The following is a 26,670-nucleotide window of genomic DNA, read 5'->3' as shown; positions in this document are numbered from 1 at the left end:
AAAATTAGCTCTTTGATATTCGCAAGCATAATTGTGTGCACTTGAGGTCCATAGTTCTTTAAAGAGGTGCGTCTCCAAATAAAATTTGACTCATGCTGAGGCAGTCCTTATAGATAAGGGAATTTTTTTTCCAGATCCTGGGTGCATAGACTGAAAAGGCCTACAACCTTACTATTATTTTTTTTAGTAGCTGGAACATCCAGTAAGTTATTCATTTGCATGCATTCACATTCTGCATTATACATTCGGGAGTCAGTTTGCTGATTTAGAGAGATGGAACAACATTGCATTGATAAATGTTATGAGAAGGACTTTGTCATGGCAAAAATTAACCAAACGTAAATATGAACATAAATAGAAGTCTTTATTGTGGGTATTATAACTATTTGTGTTTGGTTTCATGGCAATTGGCAAAATAAATCTTAATATGTTATGGTATATACAATTGTGTAACCGATTACCATTTTGCATTCCAAATTTTATGTTGGAGAATACTCCTGTAAAAGTGTGAATGTTGCAGTTTTCCAGGAGTACTCCAGTAATTCTTTGTGACTCAAGGAAAGTTTGAATATGGGATCTTGGTTTATACTTTTATGACTGTGCCACTGTGATTTAGACGTACAAGCAGAGATTACCAGTGTTCACAAGCTTCCATACCTGATAGTGGCAGTTCCATTGTACATCCCCGATGGTTCGCCAATGAGAATTTGACTGGACGAGGGAGCAATTGCGATTGTACCCAGTGCTCCCTGGTCCCCCAACACAATGATGGTTGCAGTGCCTGCAATACCAAAAACATTATATCATTCTACAATCCAAGGGAGTATGAGAAAGACTGATGGTAGCACTGGTTCTGTTATGATTTGCTCAACCTTGCTTCAGTTACTTTTTATAATATTTTAAATTTTACAAGTGCACAAGCAACTACTAGTCTTATTAGAAATATATGATTTTCACATATCACCAGCAGACAACAGATCTGACACCTGAGGTAAAAGCAGATTTGCAGAGTAACTGTGAAGACAGTTGTACTTTTCAAATATGTTTATTTTGAAGAATTATTGCTACTGTGCACAATCTTTTCTTTCACATGAACTGATGGCAAGAAAAAAGACAAGGGTGTTATTTTCAAAAGCAGTTTCAATTACTAACAGAGCAGGTGGTTTCTTAAGTATTTTTGGGGGGCATTTGATGAAGATGTAATTTCTTTTTTTTTTTAACAAAGATTTGCCCGCTTCTGGCTGCAGATCTATTTTGTCAAAAATTAGTGCATTTTTCTCAATAGAAATATCTTCCTGATTAGCATGTTTTGTGCGGTGTAGGTGTTTTCTGATACTTAGGCTGTGCTCATTTTTTCGATGCTAGAAATTCAGCACATGCTTCTCCATAGGAAATGTGTCTGTAAACCGATAGAACATCTATTTCCTTCCAAATGTAAACAGTATTTGAGCCATATATGAGAATAATTTAAATGATCAGATGAATTATAGTCTACTATCCTAACAACTGAACTGCTGTATATGGGTCCTTTTACATTTATGACATTCGAAGTATTGGCAACGTCTGATACATCATTCACAAAGTTTTAAACATACTCCCAATATGTTTAAACGTGGCTTGACAGTGCAGCCTATTCAATCAATACAAAAAGAGCTTTCAGAAGTACCACTGAGAGAGGTTTGTGCTCTGTCCACACATTGGTTTCACTCAGTACAGCATTTGATTGGGTAGAAGTTGTGTGGTTCCACTAAAAAAGTATGCTTGTGTTGCACTTTTTGCCTTGTGGGAAAGCTTTTGCTTAATACAAAACGATTGCTCTGGCCATGGGTGACCAAGAACTGATCTGATTATTATGAAAAGTTATTCAAAACGAATTTGGACTGACATATTTAGTGTGAAATGCATATGTCAAAGTCAATAGGCATTGAGGAGTAGATTATGTTTGCTCTGCATTAAAGCCTGTAAAGAAGTATTTTGTTAGATGGAATCTCAAAGTTTACTGTAGCAGACATAGGCTTTTGATTTTGGTTACCCCTCCAGCTCCCCGTGGAGACAGTAGCTTTGCATTGTGATAATCTGTGTTAAACCCTCCTAGAAGAGATATTACTGATCAACTGTAATTTTAAGACTGCATGCTTGATGGTCGCCTTGTGGGAAAGCTTTCTCTAAACACAATATACCCGAGTTGGTTATGGTGACAAGCCAATGATGAAGGCTATAAGCAAGATTGGTTCACTATTGAAAGGTATGTCTGATGGCCTATGTTTAATCCAATTATGATTAAAAGTTTATTACAAAGACATAATCATAGTTAAAGCCAATAGTCAAATCCAAAATACATATAGCTGTAGATTGCTATCGCTTTGTGTTACATGCTGTAGAAAGGTATTAGGTGCCATGAAACGTCATAGATTATTGTAGTAGGCAAGGATTTGGTGTTGCCACCCCCCCTCCAACAAACCCTCAGACTTCCACTATGATATTCATTATTAGGTAGTCTCTGGAGGGATTTTATAATGTTTTGTATATGTTAATTTTGTAAACATTTGTAATTTATTTGACTGTTCACCTGATGTCTGCTTTTAGACCGACATCCTAGATGCAGTATTCCCCAAAACATTTTGCCTTCATCCTCTTACTTTGCTGAACTCGTTTTTGTTGGTAGTAGGTACCTGCCTACAGCACACACAAAGGAACCTGGCTCAAGGCCTGCCCTGCCTTTTGTCATCCTACACAGTTTGACCAGAACCAGTTTTGGAGGTAGGTCTGGGAATTCCCCAAAGAAAGGATGGCACCAGGTATAGAAGTAGGACCTTAAGATCACCTCATCAGAACAATCCTGGAAGATTCAGAAGAAGGACCATCCTGCTGCCCGGAGGACTGCCCTGCTGCTGGAAGGACTCCCTTGCTATTTGCATGAAGGAAGATTTGACCAGCTTGCCTTGATCCCTGGCTATCCAGAGTGACTCTAACAGTCAGCTTGTTGCCCTCCTATGTGTGCTACAGGGACACAATAAGCTTCAATAGGCCTCTGCAGGAGTGCGTCCTGATCCCCAAAAAGTGGTCACCATGTCCTGGACCACTTGCTGGTATCAACAAAAAACTGACCCGCTACCTCGAGGACAACAACATCCTGGACCCATCCAAGTCCGGTTTCCGCAGCAACCACAGCACCGAAACCACCCTCATCGCCGCCACAGATTACATCAGGACCCTGCTCGACAACGGGGAAACAGCAGCCGTCATCCTCCTGGACCTGTCAGCTGCCTTTGACATGGTCTGCCACTGCACACTAGAAACACGCTTACACAGCGCCGGGATCCAAGAGAAGGCCCTGGACTGGACCACATCCTTTCTGATCCCCAAAAAGTGGTCACCATGTCCTGGACTACTTGCTGGTATCAACAAAAAACTGACCCGCTACCTCGAGGACAACAACATCCTGGACCCATCCAAGTCCGGTTTCCGCAGCAACCACAGCACCGAAACCACCCTCATCGCCGCCACAGACGACATCAGGACCCTGCTCGACAACGGGGAAACAGCAGCCGTCATCCTCCTGGACCTGTCAGCTGCCTTCGACATGGTCTGCCACTGCACACTAGAAACACGCCTACACAGCGCCGGGATCCAAGAGAAGGCCCTGGACTGGACCACATCCTTCCTCTCCAGTAGAACTCAGTGCGTCCGCCTCCCACCCTTCTGCTCCACCGCCACCGAGATCATCTGCGGCGTACCCCAGGGCTCTTCCCTAAGCCCAACGCTGTTCAACATCTACATGGTACCCCTCGCCTACGTCGCCAGACAGCACAACCTCAACGTCATCTCCTACGCCGATGACACCCAGCTGATCATCTCCCTCACCAAGACCCTCACACCTCCAAAACCAACCTCCACGAAGGAATGAAATATATACGTCAAAGCTAAGTAGCTTTTAATTGTGGATTATTAGTGCACATGTTTAAACCTGCATTTCATTACATGAAATCTCACAGATTATTTTTCGTTTTAGGCAAAACTTTTTGTGTTTGCTGGGACGAGAATGTCCCCTGCATGGTATATCGTGACTTCCCCTTCCTCAAGCACCTGACTGCATTCGCAGTAGCGTTACACTCTTCTAAGCATGATCCCAGAGTAGGCCCAAGCCTGTCCATGACTATGCAAGTTCCTGAACCTGTCCTGTGACCTGGTGGGACATGCTGTCATCCGAAGACTACTGTCCCTGTCCAGGGTATTACACATAAAGTGGTGATGGCAGGATACTGTGTTTTGAGATTTATACTGTGACTCGTACTCTTGATCTATATGACCGACAGGCACATATGTTTTAAGTTCTGCGGTAATGTGAATACACAGAAACTTGCACTGACATCCTGTGTATGTTATTTGCATGTATATGTGTAATGTGCACGTAGCACATGTTTGGTATCTGTCTCTCAGTGGGTCTAAGAACTGAAGCCAGTGGGAATCACTTTGGATGCCTCTGGTCTAGCATGGCACAAAATGGAGGATAATGATGAGACATTCCCCAATCAGTGGAAGTATATTGCCTGCAGTCGTGTGGCTGGAGGGTGGAAACACAAACAATGAAACAAGGAAGATAAAGACAGGACACTCTGCTCCCTACGCCAGTCCAGCCAAGGAGCACATGACTTTCTTTGACTTCAGATGTGCGGCTACTTGGTATACCCCTATGCTATAGGTGGCATGATGGGTGTCATAGTTACTGCTACTCAGCGCTTATCTATTACCTTTATTTTCCCATGATGCCCTTCCCTTATACTCGTGCCCCCCGCTTCATTTTGCCACTGACATCTTGCCATTTGGCAAGGATTATGGCTCACCCATGTGTCACAGATGGGAGGAGGGTGAGATGGTTTTCATCCCCATCATTTCCCACATATCCATTATACTCAGTGCACCCCCTCTATTTCTCTTACATGCCCCTACACCCTGTTACATCTACCTAGTGGTACTGATACTCTGTCACTGCGCTAGGGCCAGAGTTTATCTGTATACAGCATATGATCCTCCACTGCTGTATTTCAAGTTGGGGCTACATTGCACTGCAAAAGAAACCATACTTTCATATCATTTGATATTTCCAGTGTTTACACTTGTATATAATTCATTTACAGCATCAGACTATTTTTATGAATTTTACATTTTCATGTTTTGTACCCTGCATGATGGGCCATTCCTAGTTTGCTGGCACCGGCTACAGCATTTTCATTGCCTGAAAAGTCGCTCTCAGTCGACTTTTCGGGTAATGAAAATGCTGGTGCCTCAAACAGCAGAGCCAAGTCTACACATTTTCACCAGGAATTTGAGATAATATGCCAATCATGGTTGCGAGGCGGAAAGAAGCAAACCCTTGGAAAAAAGCACTGAAAAACCTGAAGGGGGGGCTGGTGTTGGATCTTTCCTCAACTCGACCCACACCACGGAAGCGAGGATGGCCCCACTCCTCTGCCCGCACTCGGATCGCCACACGCACTTATATACAGCGTGACCGCGAACCGAGCAAAGGGAGAAGGTAGGAAAAAGTAAAACAAAGAAAGAGTAACGCCAAGGCTCTCTCTATGTTACCGCTAGGCAGACCCTCTTTAGTGTAGTGGATAATGGTCTTCTAACCTGCAGCCAGAAAAGAAAAGAAAACACAGAAGAGGAACAGAACGTTAACACAATGCCCAGTGTTCTCTCACCTGAATCCTTATTCTCACACCCTTATATATATGCCCAACACACCCCAATTCCCTCCTTACTTGCGTAACATAGCTGAAGGGTCCCAAGGAGAGCGAGAGTCCAGCAGTTCCAGCTCTGACTGACTCCAAGTAGTTCAACGTTACTTGTATGAAGGGGAAAAAGTCATACTTCTGACAAAAAAACCCTGAAAAACTAGTATCACAGCAAACTACACTGTTTCCAAAAAATAATCTATCTGTGGCCACAGACTAAAAGCGCATACTTAGTGAAACGCCAGAAGCTAAGAAAGCTTCTTAAAAATATGTCCCAGCGCTCACATAACAACGTACCTCGGGTACTCAAAACCCGGAAATCAGCTTTGCAGTGGCTCACTCATAGCAGAGGTAAACCCTCGATCCCAACAATATCAAAACAAAAAATGACACCAGTTCATACTCGAGCCAAATTGCTCGAACGCTCCGCTTACGCTTCCGATGAATCTGTCACGAGCGGGAAGACGTCCGATGTGGAACCCATCCGGGCCGCTGAAACGAAGCCTCGTCCAGAGAAACGCCGCCTCCAGCAAGGTCGCGTAGTGCAGCAAGACTTTACCAAACGAGCACACGATGTGTCATAAATCCCAAATCTCACTCTGAACGTAGGAAAAACGTCAACCGGGTAAGAAACCAAGCACCGAGTCAAGGTGCTGGCGTCCTATATAGAATTGAGGGAAAGGGGGCGGAGGCTACCAAAAACAAGGAAACAGAGGGAGGACACCGGGGGAAACCAGCTCACAGAAAAGATAGACAGGAGGAAAGGGAAAAGCTGACTAAACCCTAACAGCTGGCTTAAGAAAAGACAACATGACCTCCAGAGTAACAAGCAGCAGGAGAGGCAAGAAGTGGTAATGATTGGTGATAATTTAACAGTGGTCAATCTTATGACATGGCTCTTATCACCATCAGAAGAGAAGTTCTTAAATTAGGACTTACTTTCTGCCCTAACAACCAACTTGAGTACACTCAGACGAGGATTGACCTCTTTAAATTCATCCGTGAGCTGAAACTACACAAATATTTCAAAGTTAAACCCACGACTAAGACTATGAAAAAGAGATCTAATACTGTGCCCATAACTGACATTTTGATAGGAGGAGATTTGCCAGTTTTGAAAACATTGGAACATCTATACAGGGAAGTAACTGATGATATTGGGAACACTACAGATATTGTACAAAGAATAGAATATGTGGGCATTGAACAACAGACTGAAGAAAGTCCTTTCAAGCCAGTTTCACAATTTGTTCCTCAAATGCCTCATGTGGCTATCGACGTGCTTTGGGAAGCAATCAATAATGAGCTATGAATATCACAAAGCTAGAAAAAGACCTTACACTGGTTTCTAAGCCTTCGGATGAAGGCGGAAACGTTGTTCTTCAGACCAAAGAACGATACTGCAATGAAGCAAGACTGTTATCGGACAGTAGGAATTATGAAAGATCTACTAAAGAGAAATATAATGACAGCATTAAACAGTGCCATCTACTAATAAAAAAATGGGATGACAAAACCATGTTGGGGATAGATGAATATTTGTTTTTGAGAAACGTGAACCCAATTACACCAACATTTTATCATATTCCCAAACTCCACAAGGACAGTCGAAATCCTCCTGGCAGACCTATAATATCCTCACAAGGAGGTCTCACGGAAGACATGTCTATGTTCATTGACCATTTTTTATTTCAGGCAGTGTCACAATTGTCATCCTACGTGAAAGATACAAAAGATTTTTTAAACCAAATTGAGGCATTGAAGTGGGATCCATCCTATCAGCTAGTTGTATTAGATATAGCTACCTTATACACCTGTATAGGGCACTTCAGTGGATTAAAAGCTATTCAATTTAACCTGAATAAACGTCCATTGCAATATGCAGAGCACAATGTGATGGTGCTTGAATTCACGGAGTTCTGCTTAACGAATAACATTTTCCTCTTTCAAGAGGATTATTATAAGCAGATCTCGGGGATTGCGAAGGGCACTTGTTTCGCTCCCAGCTATGCAAACTTGTTTGTTGGCTGGTGGGAAGAGCAAGTGCCCAGGTCGCATCAGGGAGTGTAGGGATCAGGGGAAGTCATTGCCTGGAACAGGTATATTGATGACCTGTTCCTGGTCTGGAAGGGGTCAACTGAATCTGCACATGAATATATTACAACTCTCAATGACAACACTTTAAATTCACACTTTTCGGGAGAAGTTAATTCAGTGGCGGTGAACTACCTCGACCTGAAGGGGTTCATTACAGATGGCAAAATCAATACAACTTTATATAGAAAACCTACAGCGAGGAATTCAACGCTTGATGCATCCAGTGGCCATCCGTCTAAAATAGTATGGAGAACTTTTGCGACTCAAACGAAACAGTTCTAGGAACTGTAATTTTTAGAAGGCTGCGCAGGAATGCATCCCCAGATTTAGAAATAGGGGCTATGAGAACACCATTTTAGATAAAACTCTAAAGAGGGTGCAGCAGTTTTCAAGAAAAAGCCTTGTGTGTGATAAGACTAGATGCAACAAAAGGAAAAATCTGAGTGAAGGCAAATTCAGAATGATTACCAGTTTCTATGAGGGTGCTGTGATTCTAAAGAAAATCCTCAAGAGAAATTGGCATGTCTTAAAAAACTGATATGACGATTAGTGCTGCAGATATGCCCAATAGACCGTTAGTGACTTTCAGGAAAGCTAGGGCATTTAAGTATATGCTAGTTCATAGTCATCAAGTGAAGGACATGCCCAGGGAAGGAACTCTCAAAGAGATGAGGGGTACTTCCCATGTGGTAAATGCAAGGCCTGCAAGAACGGCAAAAGGGTTTTGGGTTATAACATTCCAGAAGCAAAAACCAAAAGAAACAGACAGTTTATAACCTGCAACACAGAATATGCAGTGTTACCTAGTATGTCCGTGTGGACTAAGGTATGTAGGCAGTACCATCCACCCGGTGAAAGTTCGTATTTTATAACATATGCGGGCTATCACCAAGCAAGACCAGGTGTATCCAGTAGCCAGACATTTTGCTAGTATGCATAGTAGCAACAGGGATCTGTTGACGTTCTTTGGTTTGGATCATGTTCCAGTAAACATCAGAGGGAGGGATAGAATCCTAAGGTTACGTAGATTTGAGTCTCGCTTTATCATTGATCTGCAGACAAAAACCCCAAAGGGTTTAAACAGTGGGGAAGAGTTGGCAGTTCACTTGGGAGATTAGCTGATATATGACATAATGATGTATTTTATCAGGTTGTCCACATATGAAATGAAACAAGATTAAGAGATGAATTTTATGTTTCAGGCATTACATGGTGTAAGAGGCTGATACACGGCGTGATTATAATTACAATAGTTTCTAAATGGTAACAAGGTGCAGCCATTATTGTCATGCCTACTGAGACATTGTAAAATACGTTTGTCTTGTAAAAAACTATAGGATGAAGCCCAGGAAGGGTACCTGGCCGATACACAGCGAATTTGTGGTATGACAGACAATGTAATCCGATACACTGAATGAATTTACTGATTTTCATAGAGGCTTCGGCATATTAGATGCATTGGTCGTGAAGCCGATATCTGGCATAATTGGGAAACTATTGGATGTGTAAGAAAGATACAATTTTGCCTGTTAATGTATGGTGATAACATCTAAACATTCAAAGATGGTGCTTATGGGCGAGTAGGAAATGTCCTTCTTTTATGCCTATTCTTAATTAATGAAATGACTTTAAAAATGGGCGCCGCCGCCGGGTCAGTAACACAGACGAAGGCGCGTATGCAGAAACGCGCTTGTTGTTAAGATAAATTAAACCTTTTTGTAACTGCCCCACAAACGTTGGCTTTGTTCTGGAAAAAGAGGAGCATTGGAGCATTGATATATATATATATATATATATATATATATATATATATATATATATATATATATATATATATATATATATATATATATATATATATATATATATATATATATATATATATATATATATATATATAGTCACAAATTGCTCCATTTTACCGGGGCCCTCTGCAGGGCGAGCTCTTGAGACATGAACGGAGAATCCTGTTGTCACACAACACCAAAGAAATAGAGCCCACTGCTGCGATATCCTCTCAAACTGACGCTTTATTGGGTCTGTGCACAGCAGTTTCAACTTATAATCCTGACTCGTTTCGGCGCGCATGCGCCTTGTTCACAGGTAAGTAGATTTGAGTCCAAGTGGTCAGGTAGTCTGAAGATAAGACCCCATTTCCCAGAATGCACCATTATTCAAATTGTGTGAAATGGAAAGTCCTCTGTAATTCCGATGCATTCGGGTACACATTTAAAAGCATAATGCTGTTTGCTGCCACGCACAAAAAATTACTTGCTTGGGATGGAAAGTCGCAGTCTGCCAGAAGGAGGAAATACCTCCTTTGTCTCCCTTTCTTTCAAACTGCACCCAATCAACGCGGAAGTCCATTTTAGTTGGTGTAGTTGATGAGCGAGCCATGCCCCTCCATCTAAACAGTCACAAATTGCTCCATTTTACCGGGGCCCCCAGCTCTGCAGGGCGAGCTCTTGAGACAGGAACGGAGAATCCTGTTGTCACACAACACCAAAGAAATAGAGCCCACAGCTGCGATATCCTCTCAAACTGACGCTTTATTGGGTCTGTGCACAGCAGTTTCAACTTATAATCCTGACGCGTTTCGGCGCGCATGCGCCTTGTTCACAGGTAAGTAGATTCGAGTCCAAGTGGTCAGGTAGTCTGAAGATAAGACCCCATTTCCCAGAATGCACCATTATTCAAATTGTGTGAAATGGAAAGTCCTCTGTAATTCCGATGATTTCGGGTACACATTTAAAAGCATAATGCTGTTTGCTGCCACGCACAAAAAATTACTTGCTTGGGATGGAAAGTCGCAGTCTGCCAGAAGGAGGAAATACCTCCTTAGTCTCCCTTTCTCTCAAACTGCACCCAATCAACGCGGAAGTCCATTTTAGTTGGTGTAGTTGATGAGCGAGCCATACCCCTCCATCTAAACAGTCACAAATTGCTCCATTTTACCGTGGCCCCCAGCTCTGCAGGGCGAGCTCTTGCGACAGGAACGGAGAATCCTGTTGTCACACAACACCAAAGAAATAGAGCCCACAGCTGCGATATCCTCTCAAACTGACGCTTTATTGGGTCTGTGCACAGCAGTTTCAACTTATAATCCTGACGCGTTTCGGCGCGCATGCGCCTTGTTCACAGGTAGGTAGATTCGAGTCCAAGTGGTCAGGTAGTCTGAAGATAAGACCCCATTTCCCAGAATGCACCATTATTCAAATTGTGTGAAATGGAAAGTCCTCTGTAGTTCCGATGCATTCGGGTACACATCTAAAAGCATAATGCTGTTTGCTGCCACGCACAAAAAATTACTTGCTTGGGATGGAAAGTCGCAGTCTGCCAGAAGGAGGAAATACCTCCTTCGTCTCCCTTTCTCTCAAAATGCACCCAATCAACGCGGAAGTCCATTTTAGTTGGTGTAGTTGATGAGCGAGCCATGCCCCTCCATCTAAACAGTCACAAATTGCTCCATTTTACCGGGGCCCCCAGCTCTGCAGGGCGAGCTCTTGAGACAGGAACGGAGAATCCTGTTGTCACACAACACCAAAGAAATAGAGCCCTAAGCTGTGATATCCTCTCAAACTGACGCTTTATTGGGTCTGTGCACAGCAGTTTCAACTTATAATCCTGACGCGTTTCGGCGCGCAAGCGCCTTGTTCACAGGTAAGTAGATTCGAGTCCAAGTGGTCAGGTAGTCTGAAGATAAGACCCCATTTCCCAGAATGCACCATTATTCAAATTGTGTGAAATGGAAAGTCCTCTGTAATTCCGATGCATTCGGGTACACATTTAAAAGCATAATGCTGTTTGCTGCCACGCACAAAAAATTACTTGCTTGGGATGGAAAGTCGCAGTCTGCTAGAAGGAGGAAATACCTCCTTCGTCTCCTTTTCTCTCAAACTGCACCCAGTCAACGCGGAAGTCCATTTTAGTTGGTGTAGTTGATGAGCGAGCCATGCCCCTCCATCTAAACAGTCACAAATTGCTCCATTTTACCGGGGCCCCCAGCTCTGCAGGGCGAGCTCTTGAGACAGGAACGGAGAATCCTGTTGTCACAAAACACCAAAGAAATAGCGCCCACAGCTGCGATATCCTCTCAAACTGACGCTTTATTGGGTCTGTGTACAGCAGTTTCAACTTATAATCCTGACGCGTTTCGGCGCGCATGCGCCTTGTTCACAGGTAAGTAGATTCAAGTCCAAGTGGTCAGGTAGTCTGAAGATAAGACCCCATTTCCCAGAATGCACCATTATTCAAATTGTGTGAAATGGAAAGTCCTCTGTAATTCCGATGCATTCGGGTACACATTTAAAAGCATAATGCTGTTTGCTGCCACGCACAAAAAATTACTTGCTTGGGATGGAAAGTCGCAGTCTGCTAGAAGAAGGAAATACCTCCTTCGTCTCCCTTTCTCTCAAACTGCACCCAGTCAACGCGGAAGTCCATTTTAGTTGGTGTAGTTGATGAGCGAGCCATGCCCCTCCATCTAAACAGTCACAAATTGCTCCATTTTACCGGGGCCCCCAGCTCTGCAGGGCGAGCTCTTGAGACAGGAACGGAGAATCCTGTTGTCACAAAACACCAAAGAAATAGCGCCCACAGCTGCGATATCCTCTCAAACTGACGCTTTATTGGGTCTGTGTACAGCAGTTTCAACTTATAATCCTGACGCGTTTCGGCGCGCATGCGCCTTGTTCACAGGTAAGTAGATTCAAGTCCAAGTGGTCAGGTAGTCTGAAGATAAGACCCCATTTCCCAGAATGCACCATTATTCAAATTGTGTGAAATGGAAAGTCCTCTGTAATTCCGATGCATTCGCGTACACATTTAAAAGCATAATGATGTTTGCTGCCACGCACAAAAAATTACTTGCTTGGGATGGAAAGTCGCAGTCTGCCAGAAGGAGGAAATACCTCCTTCGTCTCCCTTTCTCTCAAACTGCACCCAATCAACGCGGAAGTCCATTTTAGTTGGTGTAGTTGATGAGCGAGCCATGCCCCTCCATCTAAACAGTCACAAATTGCTCCATTTTACCGGGCCCCCAGCTCTGCAGGGCGAGCTCTTGAGACAGGAACGGAGAATCCTGTTGTCACACAACACCAAAGAAATAGAGCCCACAGCTGCGATATCCTCTCAAACTGACGCTTTATTGGGTCTGTGCACTGCAGTTTCAACTTATAATCCTGACGCGTTTCGGCGCGCATGCGCCTTGTTCACAGGTAGGTAGATTTGAGTCCAAGTGGTCAGGTAGTCTGAAGATAAGACCCCATTTCCCAGAATGCACCACTATTCAAATTGTGTGAAATGGAAAGTCCTCTGTAATTCCGATGCATTCAGGTACACATTTAAAAGCATAATGCTGTTTGCTGCCACGCACAAAAAATTACTTGCTTGGGATGGAAAGTCGCAGTCTGCCAGAAGGAGGAAATACCTCCTTTGTCTCCCTTTCTCTCAAAATGCACCCAATCAACGCAGAAGTCCATTTTAGTTGGTGTAGTTGATGAGCGAGCCATGCCCCTCCATCTAAACAGTCACAAATTGCTCCATTTTACCGGGGCCCCCAGCTCTGCAGGGTGAGCTCTTGAGACAGGAACGGAGAATCCTGTTGTCACACAACACCAAAGAAATAGATCCCACAGCTGCAATATCCTCTCAAACTGACGCTTTATTGGGTCTGTGCACAGCAGTTTCAACTTATAATCCTGACGCGTTTCGGCGCGCATGCGCCTTGTTCACAGGTAAGTAGATTCGAGTCCAAGTGGTCAGGTAGTCTGAAGATAAGACCCCATTTCCCAGAATGCACCATTATTCAAATTGTGTGAAATGGAAAGTCCTCTGTAATTCCGATGCATTCGGGTACACATTTAAAAGCATAATGCTGTTTGCTGCCACGCACAAAAAATTACTTGCTTGGGATGGAAAGTCGCAGTCTGCCAGAAGGAGGAAATACCTCCTTCGTCTCCCTTTCTCTCAAACTGCACCCAGTCAACGCGGAAGTCCATTTTAGTTGGTGTAGTTGATGAGCGAGCCATGCCCCTCCATCTAAACAGTCACAAATTGCTCCATTTTACCGGGGCCCCCAGCTCTGCAGGGCGAGCTCTTGAGACAGGAACGGAGAATCCTGTTGTCACACAACACCAAAGAAATAGCGCCCACAGCTGCGATATCCTCTCAAACTGACGCTTTATTGGGTCTGTGCACAGCAGTTTCAACTTATAATCCTGACGCGTTTCGGCGCGCATGCGCCTTGTTCACAGGTAGGTAGATTTGAGTCCAAGTGGTCAGGTAGTCTGAAGATAAGACCCCATTTCCCAGAATGCACCACTATTCAAATTGTGTGAAATGGAAAGTCCTCTGTAATTCCGATGCATTCAGGTACACATTTAAAAGCATAATGCTGTTTGCTGCCACGCACAAAAAATTACTTGCTTGGGATGGAAAGTCGCAGTCTGCCAGAAGGAGGAAATACCTCCTTTGTCTCCCTTTCTCTCAAAATGCACCCAATCAACGCAGAAGTCCATTTTAGTTGGTGTAGTTGATGAGCGAGCCATGCCCCTCCATCTAAACAGTCACAAATTGCTCCATTTTACCGGGGCCCCCAGCTCTGCAGGGTGAGCTCTTGAGACAGGAACGGAGAATCCTGTTGTCACACAACACCAAAGAAATAGATCCCACAGCTGCAATATCCTCTCAAACTGACGCTTTATTGGGTCTGTGCACAGCAGTTTCAACTTATAATCCTGACGCGTTTCGGCGCGCATGCGCCTTGTTCACAGGTAAGTAGATTCGAGTCCAAGTGGTCAGGTAGTCTGAAGATAAGACCCCATTTCCCAGAATGCACCATTATTCAAATTGTGTGAAATGGAAAGTCCTCTGTAATTCCGATGCATTCGGGTACACATTTAAAAGCATAATGCTGTTTGCTGCCACGCACAAAAAATTACTTGCTTGGGATGGAAAGTCGCAGTCTGCCAGAAGGAGGAAATACCTCCTTCGTCTCCCTTTCTCTCAAACTGCACCCAGTCAACGCGGAAGTCCATTTTAGTTGGTGTAGTTGATGAGCGAGCCATGCCCCTCCATCTAAACAGTCACAAATTGCTCCATTTTACCGGGGCCCCCAGCTCTGCAGGGCGAGCTCTTGAGACAGGAACGGAGAATCCTGTTGTCACACAACACCAAAGAAATAGCGCCCACAGCTGCGATATCCTCTCAAACTGACGCTTTATTGGGTCTGTGCACAGCAGTTTCAACTTATAATCCTGACGCGTTTCGGCGCGCATGCGCCTTCTTCACAGGTAAGTAGATTCAAGTCCAAGTGGTCAGGTAGTCTGAAGATAAGACCCCATTTCCCAGAATGCACCATTATTCAAATTGTGTGAAATGGAAAGTCCTCTGTAATTCCGATGCATTCGCGTACACATTTAAAAGCATAATGCAGTTTGCTGCCACGCACAAAAAATTACTTGCTTGGGATGGAAAGTCGCAGTCTGCCAGAAGGAGTAAATAACTATATATATATATATATATATATTCAGCATACAAAAGTCTCCAGCAATTCTGCAGGTACATAGACGAGACGAACCCAAAGACTGGTGCTGATTTTTTTATTTAGCTCTCCACCACACCACCAATGGCTGAAGAGGGCTGAAACATTATATATATATATATAAAAAACCTTTATTGGCAGACTGCAAATAGACAAATGCAGCAGTTTCAGAAATGAATTTGCTCCTTATTGCCATACACGTTTCTGGACTCACATTTCTTGTTCATTGGCTGAGCTGAAGGAGGCAAACAGGTGGGCAATTAGTAATGCTGCATTCGCAGCGTAGCTTTAAAATCTTGCCTCAGTGGGCATGTACGGTAAGTGCATTCTGGTTGTTAGAGTCACAAATTAAAACCATAGTGGAAGCTGCCCATTGAACCTTTAACAAAGTCTCTTGACCCCAGTGGGTGGCTGAACACTTTACCGCATATGCAATCTGCCTCCTGTAAATCCGCCAACAGAACACGCTGCTCCTTTGGCACCACTTCCGTCATCGGTGCCATGGACTCACTTGGTCCGCGGTGGGGCGTTTCTGCGACCAGAGCCAGCCGCTCAATATTCCAAATGCAAACCTTCAAACTTGGAAACGCCACTTGCTGCGTGTTGAAAACCTTTATTGGCAGACTGCAGATAGACAAATGCGGCAGTTTCAGAAATTAATCCGCTCCTTATTGCCATACGCGTTTCTGGACTCACATCCCTTGTTCACTGGCTGAGCTGAAGGAGGCAAACAGGTGGGCAATTAGTGGAGCTGCATTCGCAGCGTAGCGTTTGAATCGTGCCTCAGTAGGCGTGTACGGTAAGGGCATTCTGGTTGTTAGAGTCACTAATTAAAACCATAGTGGAAGCCGCACATTGTACCTTTAACAAAGTCTCTTGACCCCAGTGAGTTGCTGAACACTTTACCGCATATGCAATCTGCCTCCTGTAAATCCAGCAACAGAACACGCTGCTCATTTGGCACCACTTCCGTCATCGGTGCCATGAACCCGCTTGGTCCGTGGTGGGGCGTTTACGCGACCAGAGCCGTCCGCTCAATATTCCAAATTCAAACACTCCAAACTTGGAAATGCCACTCGCTGCGTGTTGAAAACCTTTATTGGCAGACTGCAGATAGACAAATGCAGCAGTTTCAGAAATTAATCCGCTCCTTATTGCCATACGCGTTTCTGGACTCACATCCCTTGTTCACTGGCTGAGCTGAAGGAGGCAAACCGGTGGGCAATTAGTAGCGCTTCATTCGCAGCATAGCTTTTGAATCGTGCCTCAGTGGGCGTGTACGGTAAGTGCATTCTGGTTGTTAGAGTCACAAATTAAATCTAACTACAAATACCAAGATGCAAATGGTGAGCACGCCCACATGGGCGGGTCTATAAAACCATCGCGAGTGCAGTGTGAACTCTAGTTGCCTCATCTCCTTAGAAGCCACAATCATTGATAAAGGGTGCCAGGTCACCCGAAACGTATTTGGAACTGCTGGCTTAAATCACGAGCTGAAACCTGTTATGTTACATGCCCTGCGAGTGCTGCAATAAAAAGCACTGCTAAACGACTGTGTATGGCACCTTCATTGTTGGGAGCAACTTTGTTTTGGATATATATATATATATATCTATCTATATATATATATATATATATATATATACATCTATATATATATATATATATATATATATATATATATATATATATATATATATATATATATATATATATATATATATATATATATATATATATATATATATATATATATATATATATATATATATATATATATATATATATATATATATATATAGATATATATATATATATATATATATATGCCACGAATTCCGCCAAGTCCCCAAATCTCACTCCAGGGAAAAAAACGAAGCCGGACCCTTTCGGATATTTTGCAAATATCAGTTTATTTCATCCAGTAGTGCATAGAACACGCCGCCATGACGCGTTTCGGGACCTCCGTCCCTTGATCACAAGACATGGTCGATCGTACACCCATCCCTCTTAAAGTGCTAGTACACAGTCAGCTGACCCCACAGCCTGTGGAAATAAAACAAACAAACTTCAGCCTAGTTCAGTAGCGCTTGAGTCATAGATTACTTTTTGTTCAATTTCAATAAAGTGCTTAGTGATCCAGAACACATTTTAAGTTTAACCATGCATAATTTTTTTAAAAAACCAAACATTTTGAAAAGAGAATATCACTCTTCCTTGATCGTTCAGTCCTTACTCCCAATGTTTCCTCATAATCATTTCCTCATAGATAAATTGATTAAAAAATTGTTTTGAACCAATTTAGAAAAATAAATTATTTCTACATAATATATTAAAATCATGTAAAAAAATATATATATACATTTATATACACTTTGTACATTCTGTGCAAATTCGCTATCTCTTGTGCAAATCGTGCAAAAGGAAAAACATCATTGTTTAAATGGGAGTACATGGCTTGGATCACTTTTTTCAAAATTGTGCCCCAGTGGGCATTTGCTGCTACATCTAACCACTGCATCCACACTGCTGCAATATGGGTTCAATTGCTGGGGCACGATAAGAGAATATCATAATCATAATTATGATATTTAAAACCCATATAACCTGGTGATTTAAAATAATTTATAATCCCTTCACCATGAGTTTACATTAAAAACACGGGAGGCAGACTATTTACATGTTTCTACTCTAATGCATAATTACCCCCATGGACATCTGCAGTTGCTATACATGTATGGGCCCACACGGTCTGAATAATTAGATCCCTAATAAAGACAAGAGTGTAAGTCTTCCGTTTGATTCAAACCGTTGGGAGCCTTGGAATTAAGCTCTAGAATATAGCGTGTTTCCAAGACTCTCAATTTGGCCTCTCTGTCACCACCTCTGCGGAGAGGCGGAATCATGTCAATGGCATAATACTGCAAACATCCTATGTCCCCACCATGGCACGTATTCACGTGTCTGGCGACCGGGTATGCCTCATCCTTATTACTCACTGCCCTGATGTGCTGTAGAATGCGCCTATGGACCTGCAGCTTAGTGCTGCCCACATAACGCAGGCCACAGGCACATTCCAACACATAGACCACGAAGTCTGACTTGCAGGTGATTTTCTTTTTAATAGTCCTCACCTCGCAGTTGAAAGCAGTCATGTAGGTAGTCTTATTTCTACCTATCCTACATGCTTTGCAGACTGCACATTTCAAAAAGCCCTTGCTCTTCCCTAGCCAGTTGTCATCGGCTACTTCCGGGCTGCTCTTGACTATCATATCGCTCATGGACCTAGCTTTACTATAGGTTATGGCTGGTCTGCTGGCTAGGGTCCCCCCAATGACCGGATCTCCCTTAACCACTTGCCAATTTTTGCGAATGATATTGAATATTTCTTTGTGCTGTCTGCTATATGCTGTTATCAATCTTGGTTGGCCAGACTCCTTCTCTACGGATGGTGTAGGCACCGCATCTGTTGTTAGACTATGCCCTGAAGTTAAATTGGCACGTCTCATAGCACCCTCCACCACCGTTCGTGAGTAGCCCCTCTCAATGAATCTCTTCTTGCTGGCTTGCTGGGCTCTCTCACAACTCTCATTTGTGCTGCAAATCCTTTTGATCCTCAGCATCTCCCCGTAGGGGATGCTGCGAATCAAATGCGCTGGATGGTGGCTTGTGGCGTGCAGCATCGTATTGCCTGCCGTCACCTTTCGATGTAGGATCAGTCACTATCCTGCCACTGACAACGCTCACCTCCACATCTAAAAAGGTAACCTTAGCACTGCTAATCTGGCCAGTAAATTGTAGGTTCAAATCATTTACATTGATGTTGGTTATGAACCTATTCGCTTCTGCCTCTGTCCCCCTCCAAATAATGAAGAGGTCATCAATGAACCTATACCAGGCTATGATGTTATTAGCCATGGTATCTTCATAGGTTCTTGCCAGGACCTCCTCCTCCCAATGCCCCATATGCAGACAGGCATAACTGGGGGAGAAGCAGGCCCCCATTGCAACCCCCCTCAGTTGCTGGAAAATCTGCTTCTGAAATAAGAAGAAGTTGCTTTTGAGGCAGATCTCTGTCATCTCTATGACCATGTTATTATGCTGTAGCATGCAAGCAGGTCTACGTTTCAAGTAATGTTCTACCGCTTTTAGGCCATCATCGTGGTTTATACTGGTGTATAAGGAAGTTACATCTAGCGTTAATAATAAGTAATCTTCCTGCCATTTAATGGTTTTGATTTTATCCAAAAAATCACCAGTATCCCTGATGTACGAGGGAAGCCCCTTCACGTGCTCTTGCAAGAAGTGATCAATGTATTTGGAGGCATTTTCGAATGGACCCTGTCTGGCGGAGATGATGGGCCTACCAGGGGGCTTGGTCAGATTCTTGTGGACCTTGGGGATCATATAAAACACAGGGATTACAGGATAATTCATTTTCAGGAACTTTTGTTCATCCCCACTTAGTAGTCCCATTCCCTTCCAAGCATACAATCTGGTGTGGAAAGCATCCCATGTTTGTCTAGCTGTCCGCCAATCGCTCCTACAATAACAATTCCTGTCATTAAGTTGTAGTAGGGCCTCTTCCATATACATTGTTTTTGGCCACAGTACAATGTTGCCCCCCTTGTCTGACTGCTTGACAATCACAGTGTTTTCCCCCTGTAGTTTTTTCATTAGGCTCCCGTAGGCATTGTTACACTTTTTATTACATTTAGTGTCTTTAATCCTAGAGGCCTGATGCAATTCCTTTAAATCAGATATGACCAGATTATTAAATGCTTCAATGTTATCAAAAACTGCTATTGGGTTAAATGTTGATTTAGGTTTAAAGTTTGTGGCCCCTGGGGCATCTGTTCTTATATTCTCTTCTCTTTCAACATCAACTGAAGTTCCCCCTTCTCTGTTTAAATCAACCAAGTCCACATAGAGCTCAACCTCTCCTGCCAAGCATGGACCTGAATGCGGGTCAGTTCTATAATTTTCCTGCGGTGGTATGCGCGTTTTTAACCTGTTCTGCAAGAATAACTTTCTCAATTTCAATTTGCGTATATATTTAAAAAAGTCCATTCTTGTTTGCGCATAATCAAATGTACATGGGGGGCAATAAGTCAAGCCCAATGATAAAGTTCTAATCTCATTATTAGTCAAATGAACATTTGAAAGATTAATCACGGAGAGTTGGTCGCTTACTTGTTCGTTCACTTGCGATTCCATCGCTTGCGACCCCGGCCCTTCGCTGGTGGTTTCGCTGCGCCGGTTTGCTGCCCGACTCCTCCTTCGCCACTTGCGTTTGCGGTTGCGTTTCCGCCTGTTTTCGAGCCAGCGGTGTGTGATCTTAGGGTCTGCTTGCGGTCGTTGCTTAGGCACTCCACTTCCTCCCCCAACGACCGCTTGGTAAAACCCGCCGCCTCATCAGTGTTGCGTTGGTCATTCTCCGACTCACTTCCTGGGATGGAGCTTAAGTTGGAATCCGAGGTAGAAGGGCTAATACCCCTACTGCTACTTGGCCCCATACCCGTTGCACGCGGTCCGGTCGTTCCCTTTTGTTGGTCATACTTCTTAGAGAAGGTAAAAATCCGGCCGTTTTGGTAATCCAACTTATCCCTTTGAAACTTAAAGGTTTTCCTTCTCTTGATTACGTCCTCTTCTTTGGTGAGCCGCTGTGTCATTAACTCACGCAATCGTTTTTCCTGCTCCGCATCATTCAATTTCTTAATTTGCTCATTGAGGTCACTTATTACTACTCCCAATTTCACGCCATCGCTTTCGGCATACTTTATCAAGATTCTCAACAATCTACTCGAAGAATCCAAGTTACACCTCGCCCACTCATTTAGCATCTCCGGATCCGGGTTTTCGAAGCTGGGTGCTAACATGATCCTCAAGCCACGGGGAACGCACTCGACTTCTAAATAGCGGGACAGAGATTTCATCTCCCAACATTTCGCCTGTTCCGTGCGCATGGCTTTCTCCAGTTTTTTGAAAAGTTCTTTCATCACATTGCTCCCCAAGTTCGATGTCGTCGCCTGCTCCCTGGGGTTGCTGTTAGTAATGGGGGCATTGTCGAACATTTCCATAGCCGCCTCCTCCCGGCTTCTGATCACATCAGCGGCGGCCATGGTCTATGCACGTTTAAATGTTAATTATTACGGATGATTTGTTGCACTCAGCTGTGTGCGACCAGGTTTTCAAATAACCCCGCGCACTGTGCTGCTTCCTCCTTCAGTCCCGAGTTACTTTCCCCACGTCTCCTCACCGAGCAATCAGCTGTTTACCGTAGCGCCGGTTCTGCCACAGCCGTGGGAACAGCCTCGCCTTCCAGTACAACCGCTGCTCTAGGAGATTCTCGTTCGTCGGGGGCTGCTGCGGTTGCTCTTACCAGAGCCGCTGAACGTTACAGGAAACCCGCAACACTGCTCCCTTCCGCTCTCGCCCTGTATATATATATATATATATATATATATATATATATATATATATATATATATATATATATATATATATATATATATCAAAAACTTTCCCTTCCAGCAGAAAGGAAGACGCTTGACCATGGCATCGTGGGCCAAGAGAAACAGTCTCTGTCTTCAACCTTACGTGTTTCAGCTGTCGTTGCAGCCTTGATCACAGGTGAGCAGAAATCCTAATGCTTGCGACGTGTGCTGTGATATTTATGCGTCTGCGCCAAACTACTCCTTTTGCCCGTAGTTCTCGGCTTCCTACAATTCCCAGGATGCATCAGGTGAAATAAAGTCTCTTTATCTAACACTTTCACTTTTTTACTGCTCCGATATTTCTTCAGGATTACACAAAATTGCAGTACGTGTAGAGTTTCACTTGATGCACAGTCTGCTCTTTAAATTAAATCTGGCTGTTTCCTTGAAATAATTTGTGCCTGCACCTTGAAACAGTCCCGAAGCCTTCTGTTACAGCACAAATGTGCTGCACATTTCCAAACTTGCAGTGAAACCCAGTTACAATACCGGCTGGAACTCTCCGTGCATTTTATCCAGGAACACTGCAGGCGGGTCCCGCTCCTTTTCATCCAACTCCAACTTCTTTTGCCCACATGGAGCAGCGAACCTCTTACAGGGCGGTCACAGCGCTGGGGGTGAGCAACCTCCATTAACATACCAAAAACTTTCCCTTCCAGCAGAAAGGAAGACGCTTGACCATGGCATCGTGGGGTAACTTGTGCTTTATTCAGCCAAGAGAAACAGTCTCTGTCTTCAACCTTACGCGTTTCAGCTGTCGTTGCAGCCTTGATCACAGGTGAGCAGAAATCCTAATGCTTGTGACGTGTGCAGTGATATTTATGCGTCTGCGCCAAACTACTCCTTTTGCCCGTAGTTCTCGGCTTCCTACAATTCCCAGGATGCATCAGGTGAAATAAAGTCTCTTTATCTAACACTTTCACTTTTTTACTGCTCCGATATTTCTTCAGGATTACACAAAATTGCAGTACGTGTAGAGTTTCACTTGATGCACAGTCTGCTCTTTAAATTAAATCTGGCTGTTTCCTTGAAATAATTCGTGCCTGCACCTTGAAACAGTCCCGAAGCCTTCTGTTACAGCACAAATGTGCTGCACATTTCCAAACTTGCAGTGAAACCCAGTTACAATACCGGCTGGAACTCTCTGTGCCTTTTATCCAGGAACACTGCAGGCGGGTCCCGCTCCTTTTCATCCAACTCCAACTTCTTTTGCCCACATGGAGCAGCGAACCTCTTACAGGGCGGTCACAGCGCTGGGGGTGAGCAACCTCCATTAACATACCAAAAACTTTCCCTTCCAGCAGAAAGGAAGACGCTTGACCATGGCATCGTGGGGTAACTTGTGCTTTATTCAGCCAAGAGAAACAGTCTCTGTCTTCAATCTTACGCGTTTCAGCTGTCGTTGCAGCCTTGATCACAGGTGAGCAGAAATCCTAATGCTTGCGACGTGTGCTGTGATATTTATGCGTCTGCGCCAAACTACTCCTTTTGCCCGTAGTTCTCGGCTTCCTACAATTCCCAGGATGCATCAGGTGAAATAAAGTCTCTTTATCTAACACTTTCACTTTTTTACTGCTCCGATATTTCTTCAGGATTACACAAAATTGCAGTACGTGTAGAGTTTCACTTGATGCACAGTCTGCTCTTTAAATTAAATCTGGCTGTTTCCTTGAAATAATTCGTGCCTGCACCTTGAAACAGTCCCGAAGCCTTCTGTTACAGCACAAATGTGCTGCACATTTCCAAACTTGCAGTGAAACCCAGTTACAATACTGGCTGGAACTCTCTGTGCCTTTTATCCAGGAACACTGCAGGCGGGTCCCGCTCCTTTTCATCCAACTCAAACTTCTTTTGCCCACATGGAGCAGCAAACCTCTTACAGGGCGGTCACAGCACTGGGGGTGAGCAACCTCCATTAACATACCAAAAACTTTCCCTTCCAGCAGAAAGGAAGACGCTTGACCATGGCATCGTGGGGTAACTTGTGCTTTATTCAGCCAAGAGAAACAGTCTCTGTCTTCAACCTTACGCGTTTCAGCTGTCGTTGCAGCCTTGATCACAGGTGAGCAGAAATCCTAATGCTTGCGACGTGTGCTGTGATATTTATGCGTCTGCGCCAAACTACTCCTTTTGCCCGTAGTTCTCGGCTTCCTACAATTCCCAGGATGCATCAGGTGAAATAAAGTCTCTTTATCTAACACTTTCACTTTTTTACTGCTCCGATATTTCTTCAGGATTACACAAAATTGCAGTACGTGTAGAGTTTCACTTGATGCACAGTCTGCTCTTTAAATTAAATCTGGCTGTTTCCTTGAAATAATTCGTGCCTGCACCTTGAAACAGTCCCGAAGCCTTCTGTTACAGCACAAATGTGCTGCACATTTCCAAACTTGCAGTGAAACCCAGTTACAATACCGGCTGGAACTCTCCGTGCCTTTTATCCAGGAACACTGCAGGCGGGTCCCGCTCCTTTTCATCCAACTCCAACTTCTTTTGCCCACATGGAGCAGCGAACCTCTTACAGGGCGGTCACAGCGCTGGGGGTGAGCAACCTCCATTAACATACCAAAAACTTTCCCTTCCAGCAGAAAGGAAGACGCTTGACCATGGCATCGTGGGGTAACTTGTGCTTTATTCAGCCAAGAGAAACAGTCTCTGTCTTCAACCTTACGCGTTTCAGCTGTCGTTGCAGCCTTGATCACAGGTGAGCAGAAAACCTAATGCTTGCGACGTGTGCTGTGATATTTATGCGTCTGCGCCAAACTACTCCTTTTGCCCGTAGTTCTCGGCTTCCTACAATTCCCAGGATGCATCAGGTGAAATAAAGTCTCTTTATCTAACACTTTCACTTTTTTACTGCTCCGATATTTCTTCAGGATTACACAAAATTGCAGTACGTGTAGAGTTTCACTTGATGCACAGTCTGCTCTTTAAATTAAATCTGGCTGTTTCCTTGAAATAATTCGTGCCTGCACCTTGAAACAGTCCCGAAGCCTTCTGTTACAGCACAAATGTGCTGCACATTTCCAAACTTGCAGTGAAACCCAGTTACAATACTGGCTGGAACTCTCCGTGCCTTTTATCCAGGAACACTGCAGGCGGGTCCCGCTCCTTTTCATCCAACTCCAACTTCTTTTGCCCACATGGAGCAGCAAACCTCTTACAGGGCGGTCACAGCACTGGGGGTGAGCAACCTCCATTAACATACCAAAAACTTTCCCTTCCAGCAGAAAGGAAGACGCTTGACCATGGCATCGTGGGGTAACTTGTGCTTTATTCAGCCAAGAGAAACAGTCTCTGTCTTCAACCTTACGCGTTTCAGCTGTCGTTGCAGCCTTGATCACAGGTGAGCAGAAATCCTAATGCTTGCGACGTGTGCTGTGATATTTATGCGTCTGCGCCAAACTACTCCTTTTGCCCGTAGTTCTCGGCTTCCTACAATTCCCAGGATGCATCAGGTGAAATAAAGTCTCTTTATCTAACACTTTCACTTTTTTACTGCTCCGATATTTCTTCAGGATTACACAAAATTGCAGTACGTGTAGAGTTTCACTTGATGCACAGTCTGCTCTTTAAATTAAATCTGGCTGTTTCCTTGAAATAATTCGTGCCTGCACCTTGAAACAGTCCCGAAGCCTTCTGTTACAGCACAAATGTGCTGCACATTTCCAAACTTGCAGTGAAACCCAGTTACAATACCGGCTGGAACTCTCCGTGCCTTTTATCCAGGAACACTGCAGGCGGGTCCCGCTCCTTTTCATCCAACTCCAACTTCTTTTGCCCACATGGAGCAGCGAACCTCTTACAGGGCGGTCACAGCGCTGGGGGTGAGCAACCTCCATTAACATACCAAAAACTTTCCCTTCCAGCAGAAAGGAAGACGCTTGACCATGGCATCGTGGGGTAACTTGTGCTTTATTCAGCCAAGAGAAACAGTCTCTGTCTTCAACCTTACGTGTTTCAGCTGTTGTTGCAGCCTTGATCACAGGTGAGCAGAAATCCTAATGCTTGCGACGTGTGCTGTGATATTTATGCGTCTGCGCCAAACTACTCCTTTTGCCCGTAGTTCTCGGCTTCCTACAATTCCCAGGATGCATCAGGTGAAATAAAGTCTCTTTATCTAACACTTTCACTTTTTTACTGCTCCGATATTTCTTCAGGATTACACAAAATTGCAGTACGTGTAGAGTTTCACTTGATGCACAGTCTGCTCTTTAAATTAAATCTGGCTGTTTCCTTGAAATAATTTGTGCCTGCACCTTGAAACAGTCCCGAAGCCTTCTGTTACAGCACAAATGTGCTGCACATTTCCAAACTTGCAGTGAAACCCAGTTACAATACCGGCTGGAACTCTCCGTGCATTTTATCCAGGAACACTGCAGGCGGGTCCCGCTCCTTTTCATCCAACTCCAACTTCTTTTGCCCACATGGAGCAGCGAACCTCTTACAGGGCGGTCACAGCGCTGGGGGTGAGCAACCTCCATTAACATACCAAAAACTTTCCCTTCCAGCAGAAAGGAAGACGCTTGACCATGGCATCGTGGGGTAACTTGTGCTTTATTCAGCCAAGAGAAACAGTCTCTGTCTTCAACCTTACGCGTTTCAGCTGTCGTTGCAGCCTTGATCACAGGTGAGCAGAAATCCTAATGCTTGCGACGTGTGCAGTGATATTTATGCGTCTGCGCCAAACTACTCCTTTTGCCCGTAGTTCTCGGCTTCCTACAATTCCCAGGATGCATCAGGTGAAATAAAGTCTCTTTATCTAACACTTTCACTTTTTTACTGCTCCGATATT

General features: G+C 44.1%; 2 protein-coding genes across 2 annotated transcripts in view; both read right to left on the bottom strand.

Annotated features, from left to right (window-relative positions):
- Positions 1-26,670, bottom strand: part of ADGRV1 (adhesion G protein-coupled receptor V1) — a 1,865,288-nt gene that overhangs the window by 996,360 nt on the left and 842,258 nt on the right. The window contains exon 62 of the mRNA XM_086963519.1: positions 658-781. Within this exon, the coding sequence (XP_086819645.1) occupies positions 658-781 (124 nt within the window). The remainder of the gene's footprint in view (positions 1-657; positions 782-26,670) is intronic.
- On the bottom strand, positions 20,580-21,500 carry LOC147726839 (uncharacterized). The gene has a single exon (XM_086962997.1). The coding sequence runs from the start codon at positions 21,498-21,500 to the stop codon at positions 20,580-20,582; it is 921 nt and encodes a 306-aa protein (XP_086819123.1).

The sequence above is a fragment of the Lissotriton vulgaris genome, chromosome 3_1, assembly GCF_964263255.1.
Source record: "Lissotriton vulgaris chromosome 3_1, aLisVul1.2, whole genome shotgun sequence".
NCBI lineage: Eukaryota > Metazoa > Chordata > Amphibia > Caudata > Salamandridae > Lissotriton > Lissotriton vulgaris.
Note: the sequence above shows the minus strand (reverse complement) of the source record. Positions and strands in the feature narration are given on the sequence as shown.

Bases quoted from the DNA above. Each gene is read 5' to 3' on its own strand.
- LOC147726839 (XM_086962997.1), bottom strand. From the start codon at position 21,500: ATGGCCGCCGCTGATGTGATCAGAAGCCGGGAGGAGGCGGCTATGGAA.